At 37.6% G+C, this 20,000-nt stretch overlaps 1 protein-coding gene across 7 annotated transcripts in view; it reads left to right on the top strand.

Annotated features, from left to right (window-relative positions):
- rbfox3b (RNA binding fox-1 homolog 3b) overlaps positions 1–20,000 on the top strand; it is a 209,978-nt gene that overhangs the window by 119,561 nt on the left and 70,417 nt on the right. The window contains exon 3 of one of the 7 annotated variants that reach the window (XM_052552222.1): positions 3,514–3,593. The exons of 5 other annotated variants lie outside the window; for them this stretch is intronic. Coding sequence is in view for 1 of the 2 variants with exons in the window: in XM_052552217.1 (XP_052408177.1) it covers positions 7,585–7,602 (18 nt within the window). In the remaining variant the exon portion in view is untranslated. Of the gene's footprint in view, positions 1–3,513; positions 3,594–7,093; positions 7,603–20,000 lie in introns of those variants that run through there. One more of the 7 variants, XM_052552217.1, reaches the window with a different exon arrangement.

Here is a 20,000-nt window from a genome sequence, read left to right as displayed (position 1 = left end):
TGTTTGATATCTCCGGTGTGTTTTCTCTCTAATGAACTGTTGCTTCTTCCTCCTCTGGCTGATGAGGGTGTTCAGAGAACAGAAGTAATGAAGAGCTGCTGTCTGGTGTCTTTCTCTGTCTCTGAGTCAGGGATGGCTGTTATTACTGCTCATATAGTCAGTGTTCGTGATGATCTGAGAGTCTGAAGTGTGTGTTCTCCAGACATGAATGAGTCCTGCTCTGCTGAAGAAATGTTTCTGCAGTGAGAAATGCATTGGCTGCTCTTCCTGCGCTTCACTTACACAAATGAGTCCAGACCAGTTATAAAGCTACTGGAGTTTCTTCCCTCAGTCCTGAACTGATTTCTGCAGCTTCCTCAGTTTGCTGGAGTAGATTACAACACAGATCTTAAGCACTTTGAACTTCATTCCATTGCGTGCAATTCAAATGTAATAATACATTTGTGAAGTGGAATTATTATTATTATTATTATTATTATTATTATTTTGTTAACACATTATGGGCATATATATTTATATATATATATATATATATATATATATATATATATATATATATATATATATATATATATATATATATATATATATATGTATTAGCCTCTGCTCATGGGGACAATGAAAAAAGCCGAAAATCAATGCACAGCATCTCAGTGAATCTGCTGGAGGATCATTGATTAGTAAACATCCTCGTCTCTTTAAAAGCTCTGATCAGTTCATCATCACCAAACACAAACACTCTCGTGCTGCGGCCACTTCAGTTATATTAATTCATATATTTAAAAAAAAAAAAAAAAAAAAATATATATATATATATATATATATATATATATATATATATATATATATACATATATATATTCACTTATTTTACAGGACATAACTGTATCTATTTATTTATTTATTTATATATATTTCTGTGAATTTTCATCTAGATGATGGTGATTATGGTGCTAATGATCAAATTAATAATTATTTATGACAGATATGCATCCCTCCTGTGATGGTTTGCATTATGCATGTGAACTAATGAGTGTTTTTATGATTATATTCAAACAGTGAGAGAAATATTAAAAGTAGAAGAGTAGTTTATTCCACTGTATGTGCAGACAGAACAATGTTTCCATGCTTGTTTCCTTGGCTCCCGTTTTTTTTTTTTTTTTTTTGGTGAAAGAGGGAAGCAGAGAGTGAAGGACAAAAGAATAGGTTCGTTGCAGCTTTAATAACGCGTGCCATCAAGTAAATGAACCATTCTCTGCTACACTAACACACACACAGACGCACACACACATACACACACACACACACACAGAGTTATTAAGTGTTATTTGTGTTTTCTCTCACTGTAGTAATGTACTAATGAAAATCCTGTATCAGTTCACTTACAGTCAGATTCTTTCACTGTGTGATTTTATTCATTATCAGTACGATGATGATAAATTGCTTCATTTTCTGACACTCAGTGGATGATTGACCAGATAGGTGCTGGAATTTATAAGTCAAATTGTGAGATTGAGCTCAAAAACAGATTACTTTCTCCATACTTGGGACTTAAAATCTCCTTATTTTGATGTTATTTCTCAAAGTAGTATCTGTGGGTCTATTATGCCTAAACATAAATATAAATTTGCAACCATTTCTATAATACTGTGTTGTGCATTAGAAGAAAATGTAAGTAATAATGTGTCATTTAAAGACTGAACATGTGAAGATGATTTCACATCATGATTCAGTATCATTGTCAGATGACTTTGGGTCTTTCAGCTGATTTGTGATTTGTATTTATTTCCCCCCTACTGTCTTCTGGTTTATAAATATGTTTGCTCTCTCTCTCTCTCTCTCTCTCTATATATATATATATATATATATTATAATATGATTTCCAAATATTTAAATATATACAAATGTTTCTTAAAACAAAAACACAATAACAGTAATTCATACAAGATGTCACGTGTTCCTGTTTTGCATTTATAGCACTGAAAAGAAAATAGACAATTATTGACATTATTTGAGTCTGTGTTTTCTCAATACATCAGTCTGTTTTTCAAGAACTGATCTGTTGCACCTTCAGTTCGGATAACTGTGTGTGTGTGTCACAGCGGCAGCTACAAGCATCGACAGTCTCTCTCTCTCTCTGTGTGTGTGTGTGTGTGTGTGTAGCGTTTAATCGTAGTGTTAATATTTGATGCAGTCAGTGCAGGAGGTTGTGGAGTCTGTGCAATGAGACAAAAGTCTACAGACATGCATCACATGAAACAACACAAACCCAAGGACTCGAGCAGAGCTGCCTGCGAGACTCTCTATATTCGTATTATTTTTTATTTGTTTGGAGATGGTTGGGTCCACTTGATGATGATGATGATGGTGTGTCCGTTGCGTAATAGACACAGTGACTCTTGGCAAACGGCACCAGCACCTCTGTAATGGCTGTTTGGCTCTTAAATAATATATGTGCTGTCGACGCAAGCATGTGTTTCTCTGTGTGTACACTAGTGAAGGCCAAATGTGCTCATTAATATAGTGAAATATCATAATAACATTTAGTGTGTCATCGCTAGTTAAAAAGGCTCTCAGATTGTCCTGGATTGTCCTGGAGATTTATTGGTCTTAAAATCAAATGATCTGCAGAGGTTTCTGTGAGGGTTTGGAGGAATCATCCTTAACCTTACAGTCAATTACAAAAAACGCATATTTGAACCTTCCAGAATTTTGGAAATGTTAAATGTAAACGTGTGCAAATGAAAGAGAAGTCACGCATGAGGTCTATTCATACCGTATCTTAACTTCTCTGGTGTTTGTCTTGTGAAAAAGACTCTGGTTTTCTCACATGTGTCTTTTCTGGAGTCTCAAGATGCCGAAAAACACAGATCTTTACTCTTATTGCATATATTTTGCAAGAGTATATTTAATTTCTTCCACAATGTGATGCCAGTTTTGGAGCAATTAGGATATTTTGCAGCATAAGATTTAACCAAGAATTGAATGAATGAATGAATGAATGCATACATTAATATCAACAACACAAATTTTAATCCATTTATGAGCATTTATGAATCATGGATGTATTGCCTTTGTACCAACTGTAATCAGAAAAAAAAGAAGCATTAAAAAACTACTTCATTAAAAGAATGAAAATCGGAGAATCACCTTTGGAAAATAATTGAAGTTACAAAAAAAGGAAGATGTTTTAGATGTGTTAAAGTAATGAGAATTTGTGTGAAAATCAGTGCAAAAAAAATCTTAATTGGTCTCAAAAATAGATTTTATTTTAATAATACTTTAGTATTTTTCCTTCACATTTTGGGGTGAAATTTAGATGTGTCGTCAGAACTCATAAAGTTAGTGTAAAACTTTTATATAGAGAGAGAGAAATGACAAATGAGAAGCAGATTTGTGTTTTTCTGAAAGGATTTTGGGAGAAACAAAGTCGATATTTCAGTACAGTAATAGCTGAGTGTTTATTGTGTGTGTGTGTGTGTGTGTGTGTGTGTGTGTGTGTTTTGTGGTCAGGTGGTGTGTGTAAGTCGTAGTGCGGGAGGCTCCTGACTGATCACCTGTGCCGATTAGGACTTCCTCTCTTCAGCACGCGGGTGAGAGATGCGCTCTGTGTGTGTGTGTGTGTGTGTCTAGTGGGGTTTGTTTGTGTGATCATGATTGATATGAGCAGGTGGATTTGTGCTTGACTTGATGACATCACTCAGTGCTCAGTCACAGTCCGAGTGCCGCGGTGTGTGTGTGTGTGTGGTGGAGCAGGTGTGTCACATTCAGGTTAATGCGATGTTGTGTATGTGTGTGTTGTTGTGTGTGATGTTTCTGTGTTTCTGTTTGCCGAGCCTGAGAGAAAGAACAGGTGTGATTCATAAAGTTGCAGCAGGTGATTGTGAAGAGATCATCACCTGTTACCCACTGAGCAAATGACTCTCCAACACTCAGTGTTCAAGAATCAAACTAGAGGCAGAGATTTAAAGTTGAAGATTTCATTTAGAGAATCAAATTCAAGAATAAAACTAGAGGCAGAGAATCAGAGTCAGAAGAACTGGAGTCAAAGAATCAAATAGAGTCGAAGAAACAGACCAGAGTCAAACAATCAAACGAGTTTCAGTTGTTCGGATTTAAAGAATCAGAATCAAACTTCAGATTCAAACTACAGACAGAGAATCAGAGATAGTGAAGAGTAAGGGTGTACTCACACTAGGCACGGTTGCCATGAACCGGGTCCGAGTACGATTGTCCCCCCTCCCCACTCCCCCTCTGGCCTGCACTCACATATAGGGTTTCAGCATTCGTGCCGGAGCACGCTTACGTCATTATGGTGCGACGGTTTCAGGATAAACAGCAAGAGCGGCGCTTTCTGAACACAAAGGAGTCCATCGCTCTGTTTTCTTTGTGGATAATTTTGTGTCGTTTGGTCCACAGCCCTCTCACAGCCTGTTGTTAAACAGATGTGTCGCCTTAGTGGCGCGAAAATTTTCACATAATCGTGCTGCTCGTATGAGGATGTTTGCAAGGTACCAGCTGAAGTGCAGCAAGGACTTTGCAGTTTTTAGTTTTTATGCATTTTGCACCTCTGTCGTAGACCAAAGCGACCCTTTCCCTGCCATGTTGGTTTTGGAGCGTCGCAAAACCGTGATGCAACGCGTCCTTTTCCGTGCTCCAGCACGGTTAGCGCTCACACTGCATGCGAACCGCGCCCGAGTCCAACTGAACCGTGCTCTGGCCCACCTCTTCCAAGCGGGCCAGGGCCGGCTAATCGAGCCGCGCCCGGGCACGGTTCGGAGCACTCACACTCGTCAAACGAACCGCGCTTTGGTGGTCAAACGCACTCGGGCACGGTTCAAACTGGCTAGTGTGAGTACACCCTAAGAGTCAAAGAATCAAACTAGAGTCAGAGGTTCAAAGTTGAAGAATCAGTCTAGAGTTGAAGAATAGGACTAGTGCCAGAGGTTTATTTTAGAGGATCAGAGAATAAAATTAGAATCAAACTAGAGACAGAGAATCACAGTGAGACAGTCAGAAGAATTGGAGTCAGAGAATCAAACTAGAGTCACAGATTCAGACTCAAACAATCCCACTAGAGTTAAGTAATCAAACTAGTTTCAGAGAAACAGACGAGAGAATCAAACTAATGACAGAGACTCAGGTTATAAGAATCAAAGTAGAGTTAAAGAATCAAATATACTAATATATAATCAAATGTGCTAACATCCTTCGACAAAGAGTCAATGAGGATTTTTAGTAGAGTCTAGTCCAAAAATATCTCTAGAGTCAGAGATTCAGACGAGTATTGGCGATTCGGATTAGAGAATCGATTAAATTACAGAATCAAACTATAGTCAGAGGGGAATCAGGTTCAGGGAATCAAAATAGAGTCAAACAATAAAACTAGATCCTAAGAATAAAACCAATGTCAGAGATTCAGACTAGAGTTAGAAAATCTGGAGAGAGAATCAAACTAGAATAAAAGGAGCAGTCTAAGGGGCCGTTCACATATCGCTTCTTTTGCGCGCGCAAGTTAGTTATTTCCAATGTAGGCGCGCGGCATGCACGCTCATAATGGAAGCAACTCGGTCTGCACCGCATCGAGTTAAAAACATCTCAACTTTTCAGAGAGCAGCAAGCGCACAGCGGGTCATGTGACAAGAACTAACCAATCGGCTTCATCCTTTCCAGTAACAAAGTTGAAAGCTTAGCCAAGATGAAGGAACAGCTGTTCATAGTTTTATACGGATTGCCATTTTGAAATAAATTTAGTAGCAGAGCTACCGCAAGAGATTTTTAGTTGCGCAAATCCATTTATCATTTGCTGAAATGTCCGAGTCTTCATGAAGCGAGCACGTCATGGTTGCTTAGTAAAGGCAGACGCCTCAGGGGCGCAACTGCCCGAGCGCTTTGGAAAAGAAAGAGAAAGCGGCGCGCCTAGCGTTTTCCAAGCGTTTTTAGGCGCGATATGTGGAAGATCAAACTGGAGTAAGAGAATGTGAATCAGGGAATCAGACTGGAGCGTGTCTAGATTAGTCTTCAGTCAGATCACTGAAAACAACTGGTTTATTTATCCTGCTTATTCACAGCAGCAGGGAGGCGGAGAGAGAGAGAGATAAACGTAGACAAGTGCAGTTCTGCACCCAGTGTATCCCGTTACATGTGTGTTTTTACCTCTTGTAGTCTAATTATCATTTCTAATAATATTCCTCAGAGGTCTAAGAGAGATACTAGAGAGAAAAAAATGACCACAGATAAAAATCCAATTAAATGAGCGGATGGCTTGGAGAAGACGAGCAGTCAGATGATGTTCCAGCGTGTGTGTGTGTGTGTGTGTGTGTGTGTGAGGAGATGGCCAGCGTTTCTCTCTCTCTGTGGTTTGTGGGCTTCATTTTGAAAGTGTTTCTTGCAGGCAGATATTGATGAGCTGTTTTTCAGAAGTGCTGACGCAGCAGTGATACTACAGCGTCTCCTCATGTACTTCTGCGCTTCTCTTTAAAGAAAGGATTGAAGTGACTTCAGGGCCCATCCCTGTGATAACACATCTGGGTCACATTTCATCCCAACCATCTGAGAGAAAAAAGAAAAAGAATAAATTAAATACAACATTATTATTAAAGTACAGCGTCTTTTGGAGACCATTAGGAATTTTTTTTTTTTCATTGTGACATTTAAACACATTTTCATGCAAAATCTCTTTATCTCTTTTCTTGCAGTTTTGCTTTGAACTTTTTCCGGTGATTTTTAAAGGTGATTCCCATTACAATCTCTTTAATGTAGGTGTGTGTGTGTTTTTTTTTTTTTTTTTTACTGCACTGCATTTATTATTATTTTATTTTTGTGTTTATTACAGCTGGCATAAAGAAAAACAAAAACAAATAAAGTCATTCTAAATACATGCTTCTAATTTAAATACTTTGTTTATGTATTGTTTGTACAGTAAACATATTTCTGCATAACAATTAATGAAAAATTACCTTAAATGTGCTTAATTGTCTTAAAACAAGTCTATTAGAGGGAAATAAAAAAATGCACTTATTTAATGCACACACACACACACAAAAAAAAAAAAAAAAAAAAAAAAAACTTCCACTACTGTAATGACACAGACACAGATTTACAGTTTTAATGACGTACTGTACATGACAGAGAAAGAAACACGGCTCAGTCCTCCGTCTTTGTGTTCACCCTTGTTTCATGTTGTTTGTTTGTGGTGGCTGTTGGGTTTCGTATGGCGTATCTTGAGAGGATTGTGGGTAGAGTCTGTTCACTCACATCCGCCATCAATACTGTCATCAGAGAAAACCCCCTCGCTCTCTCGCTCGCTCACTCCCGCTCTCTCTCCCCGCTGGAGGCTGCTGTTATCCTGCTTCAGACTCAGTCGTAAAGTAAAGCAGCTGTGAGACGAGAGCAAAGAAGGAGTAAAAGAGCATCAGGCACCCTGACGTCGCTTCTCACCGTGTTTCCTGAGAAAACCTCCAAACATCAGAAAAGTCAGAAGCGGCGTCTAGGAGGAGAGAAGTGTGGAGGAGACGGGAGGAGAATCCAGCTGTCCTCAACTCCAGAGAGAGAAAACATCTGTAGAGGGTTTGTGCGGCTGACATGATGATGTACTTTTGGGTGAGTATGAGGAGCGTGGCATGTGAAAGCGCAGGAGAAACACACGAGTGTGTCGTGATCTTCTCATACAGTATACAGCGCTTGTGTTACTCGTGTTGGGTCAGCTGTGAATTACTCTGCTCTTCCGCTCTGGACAGGGAGTTTTAGAAGAATGGGAATTGTTTAGTGTTCAGCTTTGCCTAAAATGAATCAGAAACAGACCTAAACGAGTCGTCCAGAAAGAGTGCAGAGCTATAAAACGAGAGCGAAGAGTGCTTTAAATCATTTGATGAGGAATGTTTGAGTTTAAGTTGAGGTCTCTGATTGCAGAGTTTGGGATATCATTGAGATTTCTCTTGAAGCTATACATGAAATGTGCGAAGGAGGCAACTCTGTTTGCTGGTGACTCGGAGAACCATTTGTGAGCTTTTTTCTAAAGGTGATTTAGGAAAGTGTCATTGCTCTTTTATTGCTCAGGGAACTTTCTATTTCTCTTGGTATCAGCACTGACCCATTTTTCTCTTAAAACCAAAGTCGACTCCATTTGGTCTCCATCTCATTGATGTCTCTGAGTCGAGATCTCGGTCTTTTATTATAAATCGCTCTTTCATAGCTCAAGGAGCTTCGTGTGTTTCTTGGTTTAACTCAGATGTTTTCTGAAACTCCAAAGTAGACTTTTGAGTCTTTTTCAGTCCCACTGATGTCCTGGAGAAACATTCGAGACATCAGTGAGATCCTGAATGGGATTTTTCGGTTTCTGTTCTGTTCTCAGGGAATTAAGTACGTTTCTGTGTATCAACATTGTCTCCGATGTTTCTCCTAAAATCTGAAATAAAATGTAAGATCTTTTCTGGAACTACTCTATGGAGGAGACCATAAAGCTCCATTTGCTTTCCATTCAATCTCACTTCTGTCTTGGAGAAACATCTGAGACCTGAGTGAAGTCTCCTGTGTGGTTTTTCTTTTCTATAGATGATTTAGGGAAATATGAATCTCTTCTGAATCTCGTCCGTGAGAACAAGGCTCTTTCTCTCAGTCGAGAAATTGCAAAAACTCAGCAAATGTCTCTCTGTGAGCTCCTTTCGATTGCATTTCTGTTCAGGAGAAACCACCTCATCTATCCAAGAGTGTGTTTCTGTGCCACAGGTAGAAACATCTGGTTCATCGCTGTCATGTTTCTCAGATGTGTTTCATTCAGTCTCAGTGAGCTACAAATGAGTTTTGTTTTGCTGTTTATTTATTTATTTATTCACTTTTTAACGCCATTCTGGCTATTTTTATTGTAATCTGTGAATAAAGTCAGTTTTTCTGTAGTTTCTGATGTGATCTAGCACTAATTCCTAAAGTTACGTGCACGTGTCTTGTCCTTGTCCTGCAGTATTTGATTCTTTTAAATCTTGTCTTGCTGCGGTTGATTAAGAGATCAGATGCACCACACACTTTTCACATTTCACATTTCATTAGCCACTGACATTTTCCTCGGAAAACGAAACAATCCTGTTTCTGAAATGCATTGCCGTCTCAACATACAGCACACTCTGTAATGATTTGCACTTTACAATCAAAGCCTTTTACATTTAGACTGCCAAATGATGGATTGATCAAAAAAAACAAAAAAAAAAAACATTTGGCTTTCACACAAAGCTTTATTGATTCAGTTTATTGATTTTAATTGCTTTGATGGAACAAAAATGCAAGCAACACACATATTTGAATGAAGTTTTTTGATCCAAAGAATCTTTTTCTTCCTCTTCACTAGAGTGTAAAATCATCCAGGATGCACTTTATCGGTTATATCTGAATTATTGCGATCAATTCTAGTTAATACATTTTAAGAATTTAAATCAATAAAGTGGATCAATAAAGTTTTTGTAAGAAAACCAACTGTGTTTAACATCACTGATGCATCAGTCTAAATGTAGAGCTGAGGTTTTGAATGTTTTAATGATGTTTCAGAAACAAGTTGTGTGTTTCTGATAAAATACGAATGAAATCTGGATGCCGAAGAAGCTCTAAAGAGCATTTTCATTTGTGTCACATGTTTTGTTCAGTGAATCATTCCCAGACTGCCATTTGTGTCATTTCACAGCTTTCCTCACTTTATTTTTCACTAATACTCGGAAAACCGTGTCCAGCTTCCGGCTGATTTTCACTGATTTTCAGTGAAAGAATCCCATTGAGCCTGTAGTGAGAGAGACAGGGGTGAAGGGTGTACAGGTGTGAGGTGTTACCTGTCTCTCCGGCTGTCCCCGGGGAGCCGGCAGTACTGCAGTGCAGTATGGGAATTGAGTGCATTCGCTCCTCATTAGAATATTTATTCAGGAAACAGATGTTCAGTTTGAGGGCGACACCTTGGGCTCTCTGTCCCCTGCTGTTCTCGCTCACACACATACACACACAAGCACGAGTGTATGCGGGCTGGCGGAGCCTCGGAGGGGCTCGAACCCGCCGCAGCAGCATTAATCTCTCTGAATGGAGCTCCATCTGCTGAAGAGATAACACTCAGGTGATGGAGTCATACGAGACATTACTGAGACAAAACACCAGATCAGATTCAACCCTGATGGGCTGCACTTCATCAGAGAGAGAGTGAGAGAGAGGGAGAGAGAGGGAGGTGTGGTGTGGTGTTTGTGTCCTGCTCTGAATCTGATGAATAATTGACGAGAACAGAGGCTTTACTGAGGAACAACAGATGATGATGATAGAGGAGAAAGAGAGAGGCTGATCAGATAAAAGAGAGACAGAAAGAGTCTATCTATCTATCTATCTATCTATCTATCTATCTATCTATCTATCTATCTATCTATCTATCTGTCATCATATCGTTCTATCTATTGTTCTGAATGAATGAATGGAGTAATTTTTGTTAATTTGTGTAATTAATAGTTCCTGTAAAACAACCTGCATGTAGTTCAGTTGTGATATAGTGTCTAACACTTATGAAGAATATGATTTACTGTACGTAAATATTAGAAGTGTATGAATTCTAAGGGGTCAAACTGCAGGTTGAACATCTGTAACTGCTTCTCTGCATGTCTCTCAATTACAGTGTGTCTTGTTTGAGTGTGTGAATGTGATATGAATCAGTGGGTACGCAAAGTATTCAGACCCCCTTACATTTTTCACTCTTTGTTATATTGCAGCCATTTGCTAAAATCATTTAAGTTCTTTTTTTTTCCTCGTTAATGTACACACAGCACCCCATATTGACCGAAAAACACATAATTGTTGACATTTTTGCAGATTTATTAAAAAAGAAAAACTGAAATATCACATGGTCCTAAGTATTCAGACACTTTGCTGTGACACTCATATATTCAACTCAGATGCTGTCCATTTCTTCTGATCATACACCTTCATTTGAGTCCAGCTGTGTTTGATTATACTGACTGGACTTGATTAGGAAAGCCACACACCTGTCTATATAAGACCTTACATCTCACAGAGCATGTCAGAGCAGATGAGAATCATGAGGTCAAAGGAACTGGGAAAAGTTGTAGAAAGTCAACCATCACTGCAGCCCTCCACCAGTCGGGGCTTAATGGCAAAGTGGCCCAACAGAAACCTCTCCTCAGTGCAAAGGCTGAAGGTTCACCTTCCAACAAGACAATGACCCTAAGCACAGAGCTAAAATAACGTAGGAGTGGCTTCACAACAACTCTGTGACTGTTCTTGAATGGCCCAGCCAGAGCCTGACTTAAACCCCATTGAGCATCTCTGGAGAGACCTGAAAATGGCTGTCCACAATGTTTACCATCCAACCTGACAGAACTGGAGAGGATCTGCAAGGATAAATGGCAGAGGATCCCCAAATCCGGGTGTGAAAAACTTGTTGCATCTTTCACCAAAAAGACTCATGGCTTTATTCGGTCAAAAGGGTGCTTCTACTAAATACTGAGCAAAGGGTCTGAATACTTATGACCATGTGATATTTCAGTTTTTATTTTTTAATAAATGTGCAAAAATGTCAACAATTCTGTGTATTTCTGTCAATTTGGGGTGCTGTGTGTACATTAATGAGGGAAAAAATAATGATTTTAGCAAATGGCTGCAATATAACAGAGTGAAAAAATTAAGGGGGTCTGAATACTTTCCTTACCCACTGTATATATAGCGGGTCACTGAAGAACTGGTATTACACCAGCTCAATCCCAAGTGATTCCCAGAGGATGTGCCCCAAACACTCCTCATCTGTCCTGTCCACAGCAGCGCGTCATTAGAGAAATCCGCTAGATTCCAGCACCGTTCCAGGAGCGGAGGTTAAACACCATTAATTGTCTGTGTTTTTACCATGTGGCTGGTTGTTGGTGATTTTTCAGGGTGTGAGTGGAATGAGATTAGAGGATGATTGTGTTCTGACCGGCGGCTCTGCCCACATCTCAGCTGCCGCACCTGCCTCATATTGATTAACCGCTAACAGCAGTTTCTCACTGCGAGATTTTCATATACACGTCCACCGAGAGCGACGGCCGCTCAGGGGAAATCACATTGGAGTTGTGTGCAGACGCTCACCTCTGCGATCGCACCTGCCGTCATTAGATTCTCATGCATACCCTAAACCACAGCGGGCCAGACCGATCTATACACACTGAGAGAGAGAGAGAGAGTCTAATGTCTGCCAGCCGTCACATCACTAAAGATATTAATCGCCATCCACCATCTTGGTGTAGGGCCATTAATGTCGAGTCCGGCCCAGCGCTCGGCCCTCCACAGGGACCGATAACATCGGCACAGATTTATCATAATGTGTTACAGTGATTTTAACAAACACACCAGACAAAGAAGTGTCAGCCAAAATGTAACAGACACCAGCGTCTGATATATAAAATTAACCCTCGAGAGTCCATTTTAAAAAGTTACTCGTTGCTCATTACTCATAGATTTGTTTTTTTTTTGTGCTTACAGTCCTGATCATAGCTACCAAAATATGTTCATTATCTGGATTTTAACCCTTTTGATGCCAATTTGTTTATGTAATGCCACTGTTGCTGATTTGAAAATACAACAAATGTAATCAATTATTTGGCATATGCTAAATGCTAAGCAGAATTTGTTTGTTTATTGGATTATTACGGTCTTGGATTTGACTTGGAATGATTAGCATGAATTTTGATGCATTATTATTTTTGTGCAGTGTCAGATTTAAAAATAAAATAAATAGAAATAACAGTTAACAAGGAATGCATGATGTTATGCTTAAATCATACTAGGAAAAAATAATGCAATTTTAATGGGTTTTAGTTGACATTTTTTGTCCTTTTAGGTATCGAAATTAGTTATTTTTCTACCTAGTGTGAAACAGATTTATATAAGGAAATGAGAATGGCATATTACAATTCTAATGCGAATGCACAGTTTTGACAAAATGTATGCTGTTTGCATTAGCACAGCTAAAATGATTTAAAAAAATAAAAGTTCAGGACACACAAGGGTTAAACGATTATAAAGACAAGTTCTCCCATTCATCCTTACTGTGTAATGTTTATGTCTTACCAAACAATGTGAAAACTTGGCAGTGGCACATTAATGCAGAATTTAATCGTTTTGAGTGCTGTTTTTTATTTGCCTAATTAGCATAGAGCAGATAAACAGATCATCATCTTAATGGGTTATGGCCATAACATAAACTAAAGGATATTGACTATTTAATAAAAGGACAAACTCCAGCCTCCTGTTTTGAATAAGAAATAGGAGCTAAAAGCAGTTCAGTGGTTTAATATCCATAAGTCATCAGCTTCATCACGACTAATGTGTCTTTAAGTTTCTGAGACTTTACTGCAGTCAGTATTTTCAGTGCTGCTCGTTGCCTGTTGTTTTCACACGTTTGATAAGGATGCAGATGTGATAGGGTTACAATTGGATTATGATTTATCTACTTTGTTTCATACTATGTTTGTCTGATTTGTAAACAGGTCTGACTTTCAATCAATCAATCAATCATTTAATATTTTATTTTATATTTTTTATAGCATTAGGTGTTATTTCAGTATTATTTTATAATATTGTATTATTTATTAATAATTGTTTAATAATCATTACACATTTAATGCTGTGAGCTTTTATTTACATGTTTTATGTCTGTAAATATTATTATTTTTTATTCTTTTAAATCGTTTTTTCCATTAAAACAAGACAAGTGTTGCATTTTCTCGTAATAACAAGAAGGAATGATGTTAAAATGACAATTTTATTGTTAAAATTACATTTTTCTCATGATATGTATGATTACATGATATGCCAATAAAATTACATTTTTCTCCTTAAATTTACTTTTTTTTCTTACGTAATAACATGTCATAAAAACATTATGTCCTGTTATTATGATAAAATATGTGATTTTAATGATATAACATCTTATTACAACATAATTAAGTGGAAACAACTATGTGTGTGGCTGCAGTGTGTCACTGTTTCATTTATATATGTATAACAAAACTAAACAAACTTTTGAACAGTTGTGTGTTTGTGTGTAAATAAACACACACACACACACACACACACACACACAAAGCATGCTATTACTGCTATGCATAACTGAATAATGATCACTTCTGTGGACTTCATCTGTGTGATGTCAAAATATTGCAGATGTTCAGATGAGAGCTGCTTTTGTAGTTTCAATAAGACGTTTTGATCTACAATATATTTCCTAGCACATCAAAGAGTTGAAAGAGACTCCCAGTGCTGATCTGTTTAAACTCTCTGAGTGTGAGTGAGGGGGCTCTGCTGTGAGATGGATGAAGTCATATCAGCTTCAGTGTTTTCCTTCAAAAGCGTTTCTCCATTAAGGGTCGTAAAGCTGTTTAATTTGCTTTATACGGTGCGGCCGGGGGCCAGTGAAGCCCTGCGGTGCTGCAGTGACTGTGTGAGCGCGTGCGGACGGCTGTAAAATGGGAGCACAGAGTGACATTAGTGTTATGGGGTATTGACCAATTTTTGGAGAGTTTATGGAGCTAATCAAGGGCCGCGTCCGAGCCGGAGATGAATGTGTGTGTTGTGGCAGAGAGCAGCAGGTCACGGAGAGAGTGTGTGCTGTTTTTACGCTGGACGGATGTGATGTGGAGTCGGTCTGTGTGAAGACGCCCCACACTGGATAGTAGGGGTATATTTAGTGCCTTAATAAACAGCGTGTTCTCAAACTACAAGCTGCTGATTTTTACAAATCCTCACACTTTCCCACACAGCGTCCTCTAATTAGAGCGTGGTGCACCCCTATCCATCCATCCATACATCCATATTGTATCTGTAGCACAGTACTGTATGTGTTTGTGTGTGTTACTGAGTAAATCTGCAGTTGTTTTCTTTGGCTTCTCTTGTACTTTGTGCAGCAGAATACAGCAGATGTCTGGTGTTCAGCTCCTGAAGCATGAACAAACACTCTGAGTGACTGTAGTTCACACACACACACACACACGCCGGGCGAGTGAGGGAATGTGTGCCGGGCTGCTTCAGTGTGCTAATGGACAGAGAGAGAGCTGATATTGAGGGGATCTAGTTTCTGTTGTGTAGTGATGTGTCTCAGGGTGTGTCTGAGAGCAGATGGATGAGAAACCATCTGCTACAAATGGACTCTAATGTTAATGAGACTCACACTCCAATCCTCAAAACTTAAAAGATCCAGCATGAGATTTCAAACCATCCGTTGCCCTTTTACAGTCCGAGTGTGTCAGCAGAATATTTGCCTCTCGTAGTTGCATGTATATGTTTTTGGTTATGAAATTCACACAAAGAGTTAAAGCTAAGGAGGCAAAGAAGCTGGATTTGACAGATATGTAATTTGTTAACAGCTGTCATTAAAGCAAATAGATGATATTCAAATGTAAAAAATACAGCAGCGGTGACATACAGTCGGATATTTACTCATTAGTTATGACTTTTTTTGTGCATTTGACCTAAATATTCACTTGAAGTACCTCATGAGATTTTAAGGTTATATTTCAATAATAAAACATGTTTACTTTATTCATTATTCATGAATAGACATAGACATTCATCTATTTTAGTAAGCGTTTATTTCGATTTTTGTGGTTTATTTTAAAACATGTGTACGTGTATTTAATTTATAAATAGAATTTAGATTTGTTATTTTAAATTTGTATTCATTTATTTATATTTTGTATTTTTTTTTATAAATAGTTTATTTTAATTTGATCTTTTTTCATTATTTATTAGCTGTTCATCAATTCATGAACCACAAGTGCTAGGGAACCCTGCACTATCCTGAAAAAAAGTGATTGTTGCTATTAGATTTCTTCAAATTTAGCGTTACAATAACTATCCCAGATTTTTCTCGAGATAACTCAAATATTAATCATCAGTTTGTCACTCAATGCAACTTCACATTTGAACTTTAAAGGCTCAAATACTCAAATGCAATATTTATATAGTTTGGAATAGTCTTTAAAAAAATAAGAAATTATGAGGGAAAAAGAATGACATTTACAGCTTGCTTTTTTTACATTTGGATAGATGACAAAACATTCAATATGGATGTAGTGACAACATTGACAACATAAATATTATTATGCATTAACAGAATAATTTACAGAAAGATGCATACGATCTCTACAGATCTGTAGAATTATAGTCCAAAAAATAATAATATGAAGACTCTTAGTAAGGTGTAGGTGCATAATATTAACAAGTAAAAAAAAACGTATTTTTGTTGCTTGGAATAGATGCTGAAACGTACATATTGAGAACAAACATAAAACCTTAACATTATTATACATTTGCAAACTAAGAAACGTAAAATCTCTCCAGATCTGTATGATTAAAAGTTAAAGTAATTATGAAAAGCTTTGTTGTGTAATGACAATAATATCTGTCTCCACAACTCACGTGAAGCTTTCGATCAGAATCCTTTAGATCAACAGGCTTCGGAGCATAAATGCAGTCACATGTGTCTGACGTCTCACTGCAAGCGCTCTTCCCTCAGTAGTGTGGATGTTGATGAACTTTGCAACACTGACACACTTGCTGAGCTGAATGAAGACACTACAGTCTTCTGTAGAGCTTGGACTAGCCTCATATTTGATCAGGTTTGCTTCATTGTGAAGCTGGAACACGATCTGTGTGGTATAAAGCGCTATAGGAATCAAGGTGACTGCAGTAGTGAGTAGGCCGCACTGATGATGCTCAGCGTACAGCGAGTGAACAGGATCCTCCCCAGCGCTCACTCCTCCGTCTCATCTCTCCGCTCCTCTGGCTGTTTGCCTGCTCACTTTTCACCTTCTCTTCCTCCACCGCTGTGTCCTGTATTTCTGCTCATCTTCCATCTCTATTTCTCTCTCTCTGTTTCTCTGGGAGTGATTAATGGTGCGGCATGTTCCTGCTCTGGCCCTGCAGCATCTGCAGTGCAGCACCTCTCACGGTCTCTGTCTGTCTCTCAGGTGATGTCTGTGTCTCTGTCAGCTCCTGCGGCTCCTCATCACACACTGTCACCGGTGTGTCTGTTATGTGGGCTGAGCTGGCGGGCCAAATGGCATCAGAAGGTCTTTTTGGTGGATCTGGGATGGCGCTAGTGTCATGCTTCTGGTTTTATTGTGAAGAATTATTCCGTGTTTGTTATTCCCAAGAAAACAATCCGTTTTTATGATCTTTCATTAAAATGTAATCACTTTCTCCATCTCTGAAGCAGATTTTTAAAAACAGAGCATAAGGGGATGGAAAAATAGTTTTTTCAGTTTTTAAATAGATATGTCTTTAAAAAAAAAAGCATTCTAGGCTCATTGAAAATCTGTCTTTTTGTACCAAAATCTTACCTATACATAAAATTCACTGCCATTTCCAGGTGAAGCTAACACTAGTGGTAGTAAAACACCAACAACTTTTATTCCCGTTTGCTCAAATTATGATTAAGTGCAAATTATTAATTAATAAAGACATATTTTCATGCACAATACTATGTTATGACATCAAAACATGTACACTATTTTGCATGACTTGTAATCTAATGCATTTTGATGTTCCCATCACAAAATCTGCTCTGTATACAGTATATGGCATTTCTGACAGGGTAAACTTGCTCAGTAGTGCACCCGGTGCAGAATTAAAGTTACTGTTTTTTTTGTTTTGTTCATAAGAGGACCTCGAGGTTACTTTAAATGTACATACAGTACATAATGATACATGAAGTAATGTAGAGGGAGAAACAAAACATACAAAGTGGGAAAAGTTCAAAAAAGTGAAACAAATTTTTATCTTGCATTAATGAATTTGAACATGACTAGTCAGAAATAATTCTAATATGTTGATTTGCTGCTCAAGAAAAAACAATCTTATTTGATCAGTGTTAAAAACAGCTGTGCTGCTTCATATTTTATGAAAACCAGGATTAATCAGGGTTCTTTGATGAGCAAAACGTACAAGAGCTTTTGCTTAAAAATATAAATCTTTTGCCCCAGTATAAATGTATTCGTCACTTTTTATCAATTCAATCACTATTAATTAATAAAAGTTGTAATTTCTTTCAAAAAAAAAAAGAGCTAACCACAAACTTTTGAATAGTTGTCTAAAATAATGGCATCTTTGCAGCGTGACAAAGACCAGTCAGAATCAGAACCAATCAGAATGCATCATGCAAATAATATAATGATGTCATCACAGCTCCACTCTTTACATCAATGGGAGATTTTCACTTTTTAATTGTACTGTTTTAAGTATAAAGTTTATAAATAGCAAAAATGCACACCTGAAACTGGAATAATGACTGGAAAATACATGAAATATGAGTTGATTTAGTCAGTAGTCTTGGTCTTAATTCTGATAACAGCGTGTAAACGGCCCTGTGGTCATGTGACCACATGAGGGCGAGATGCTGCGGAAAATGTGGGGCTCAAATGAAGTGTAACACATCAGAGACACAGACAAACCTGCTGCTGAACACACACACACACACACACACACACACACAGTGTTGCAGTGATGTAATTTGTAGTGAAATCACATTAGCGTGTGTGCGCGTGTGTGTGATGGGCGCCGTACACAGAACATCTGTTACTGACACACAGCGTTTGATTGATGCCTCTGCTTATGTGTGAGTGCATGTCTTTACAGTGAGAATCTGCACATAACCACAGTACTGTATGTACGACATCATTCATGCTTTATTTCACATTCTGCCCAGTGTTTTTGTCTTGTTTTGAATGTTAAAATACTGTAATAGTGCCCAGAGCGTATAGAAACCATACATTTGTGATCTAGTTTGATACTTGGGCACAGTATTACACTTTTAGTGCATTATAAACCTCTTACAAGCTGAGAAACAGATTAGAATAGTGTGCTTTTGTGGTTTAGTCTTGAATGAGGTGATGTGCTCAGCATGCATGTTGTTTTTTTATCGACTGCAGACAGGAATGAACACATAAGAGCACTTACTAGGCGTCAGAGAGCGCTGTGAATCTATTGATTTCAGTGCTGCAAGTATGTAGAGGATTTCAAACTGAACTGATTCTATAGTAACCCTTAAAATGGATCTAGCATATTCTTCTACATCAGTCAGTAAGATTTCTCTTATTGAAGTATCTTCTGCATCACCAGGGCTGCACTTATTTGATCATATATACAGTAAAAATTGTGAAGTTGTAAAATGTTTTTTTTTTTTTTTAATTTAAGTGTCTTATATTTGAATCTGCTGTACATGTATGTATATGTGCTGCTCAAGAAACATTTCTCATTACATTTTCCTTTATGCATTTAGCAGACATTTTTATCCAAAGCAAATTACATTGCATTCAGGCTAAACATTTTCTTTTTTTTCTAATGATTATTATACATTTTGAAAACTGTTGTGCTGATATATATATATATATATATATATATATATTTATATATATATATATATATATATATATATATATATATATATATATATATATATATATATATATATATATATATATATATATATATTGTTTTTTTTTTGTTTTTTTGGAAACAGATGCATTTTTTTTCTAAATTACCAAAATCTCTTTCAACATAATAAACATTTTTACTTTCACTTTTGATCAATTTAATGCGTCCTTACTAAATGAAAGTATTAATTTATTTCAAAAGAAAAGAATCGCACTGACCTTTGAACGATAAAGCAGCATCGTTGCAGTGTAATAAAGACCAATCAGAATGCGAGTATGCAAATATTATAATGATGTCATCACAGCTCGACTTTAAATGTAAAATATTCTAACAGTGTACAATTATAATCAGACTTGTTTTTAAGCATATTAAGCTTTTTTTTTTTTTGGTGTTTTCCATCAAATCATCAGCTAAATGAATGAATGTCATATTACGGGTGTGCAGGGACTATAATTAGCTTTATATGAAGCAGCAGAAGTCCGATGCATGTCCCCATTCATTCGTGTGTGTGTCCTTGAGTGTGTTTTCAGCGGTCTTTGTGAATGTTGGGTCTCTGAAGGGGG

This window comes from Carassius gibelio, chromosome B3 (assembly GCF_023724105.1).
Source record: "Carassius gibelio isolate Cgi1373 ecotype wild population from Czech Republic chromosome B3, carGib1.2-hapl.c, whole genome shotgun sequence".
Lineage (NCBI taxonomy): Eukaryota > Metazoa > Chordata > Actinopteri > Cypriniformes > Cyprinidae > Carassius > Carassius gibelio.
Note: the sequence above shows the minus strand (reverse complement) of the source record. Positions and strands in the feature narration are given on the sequence as shown.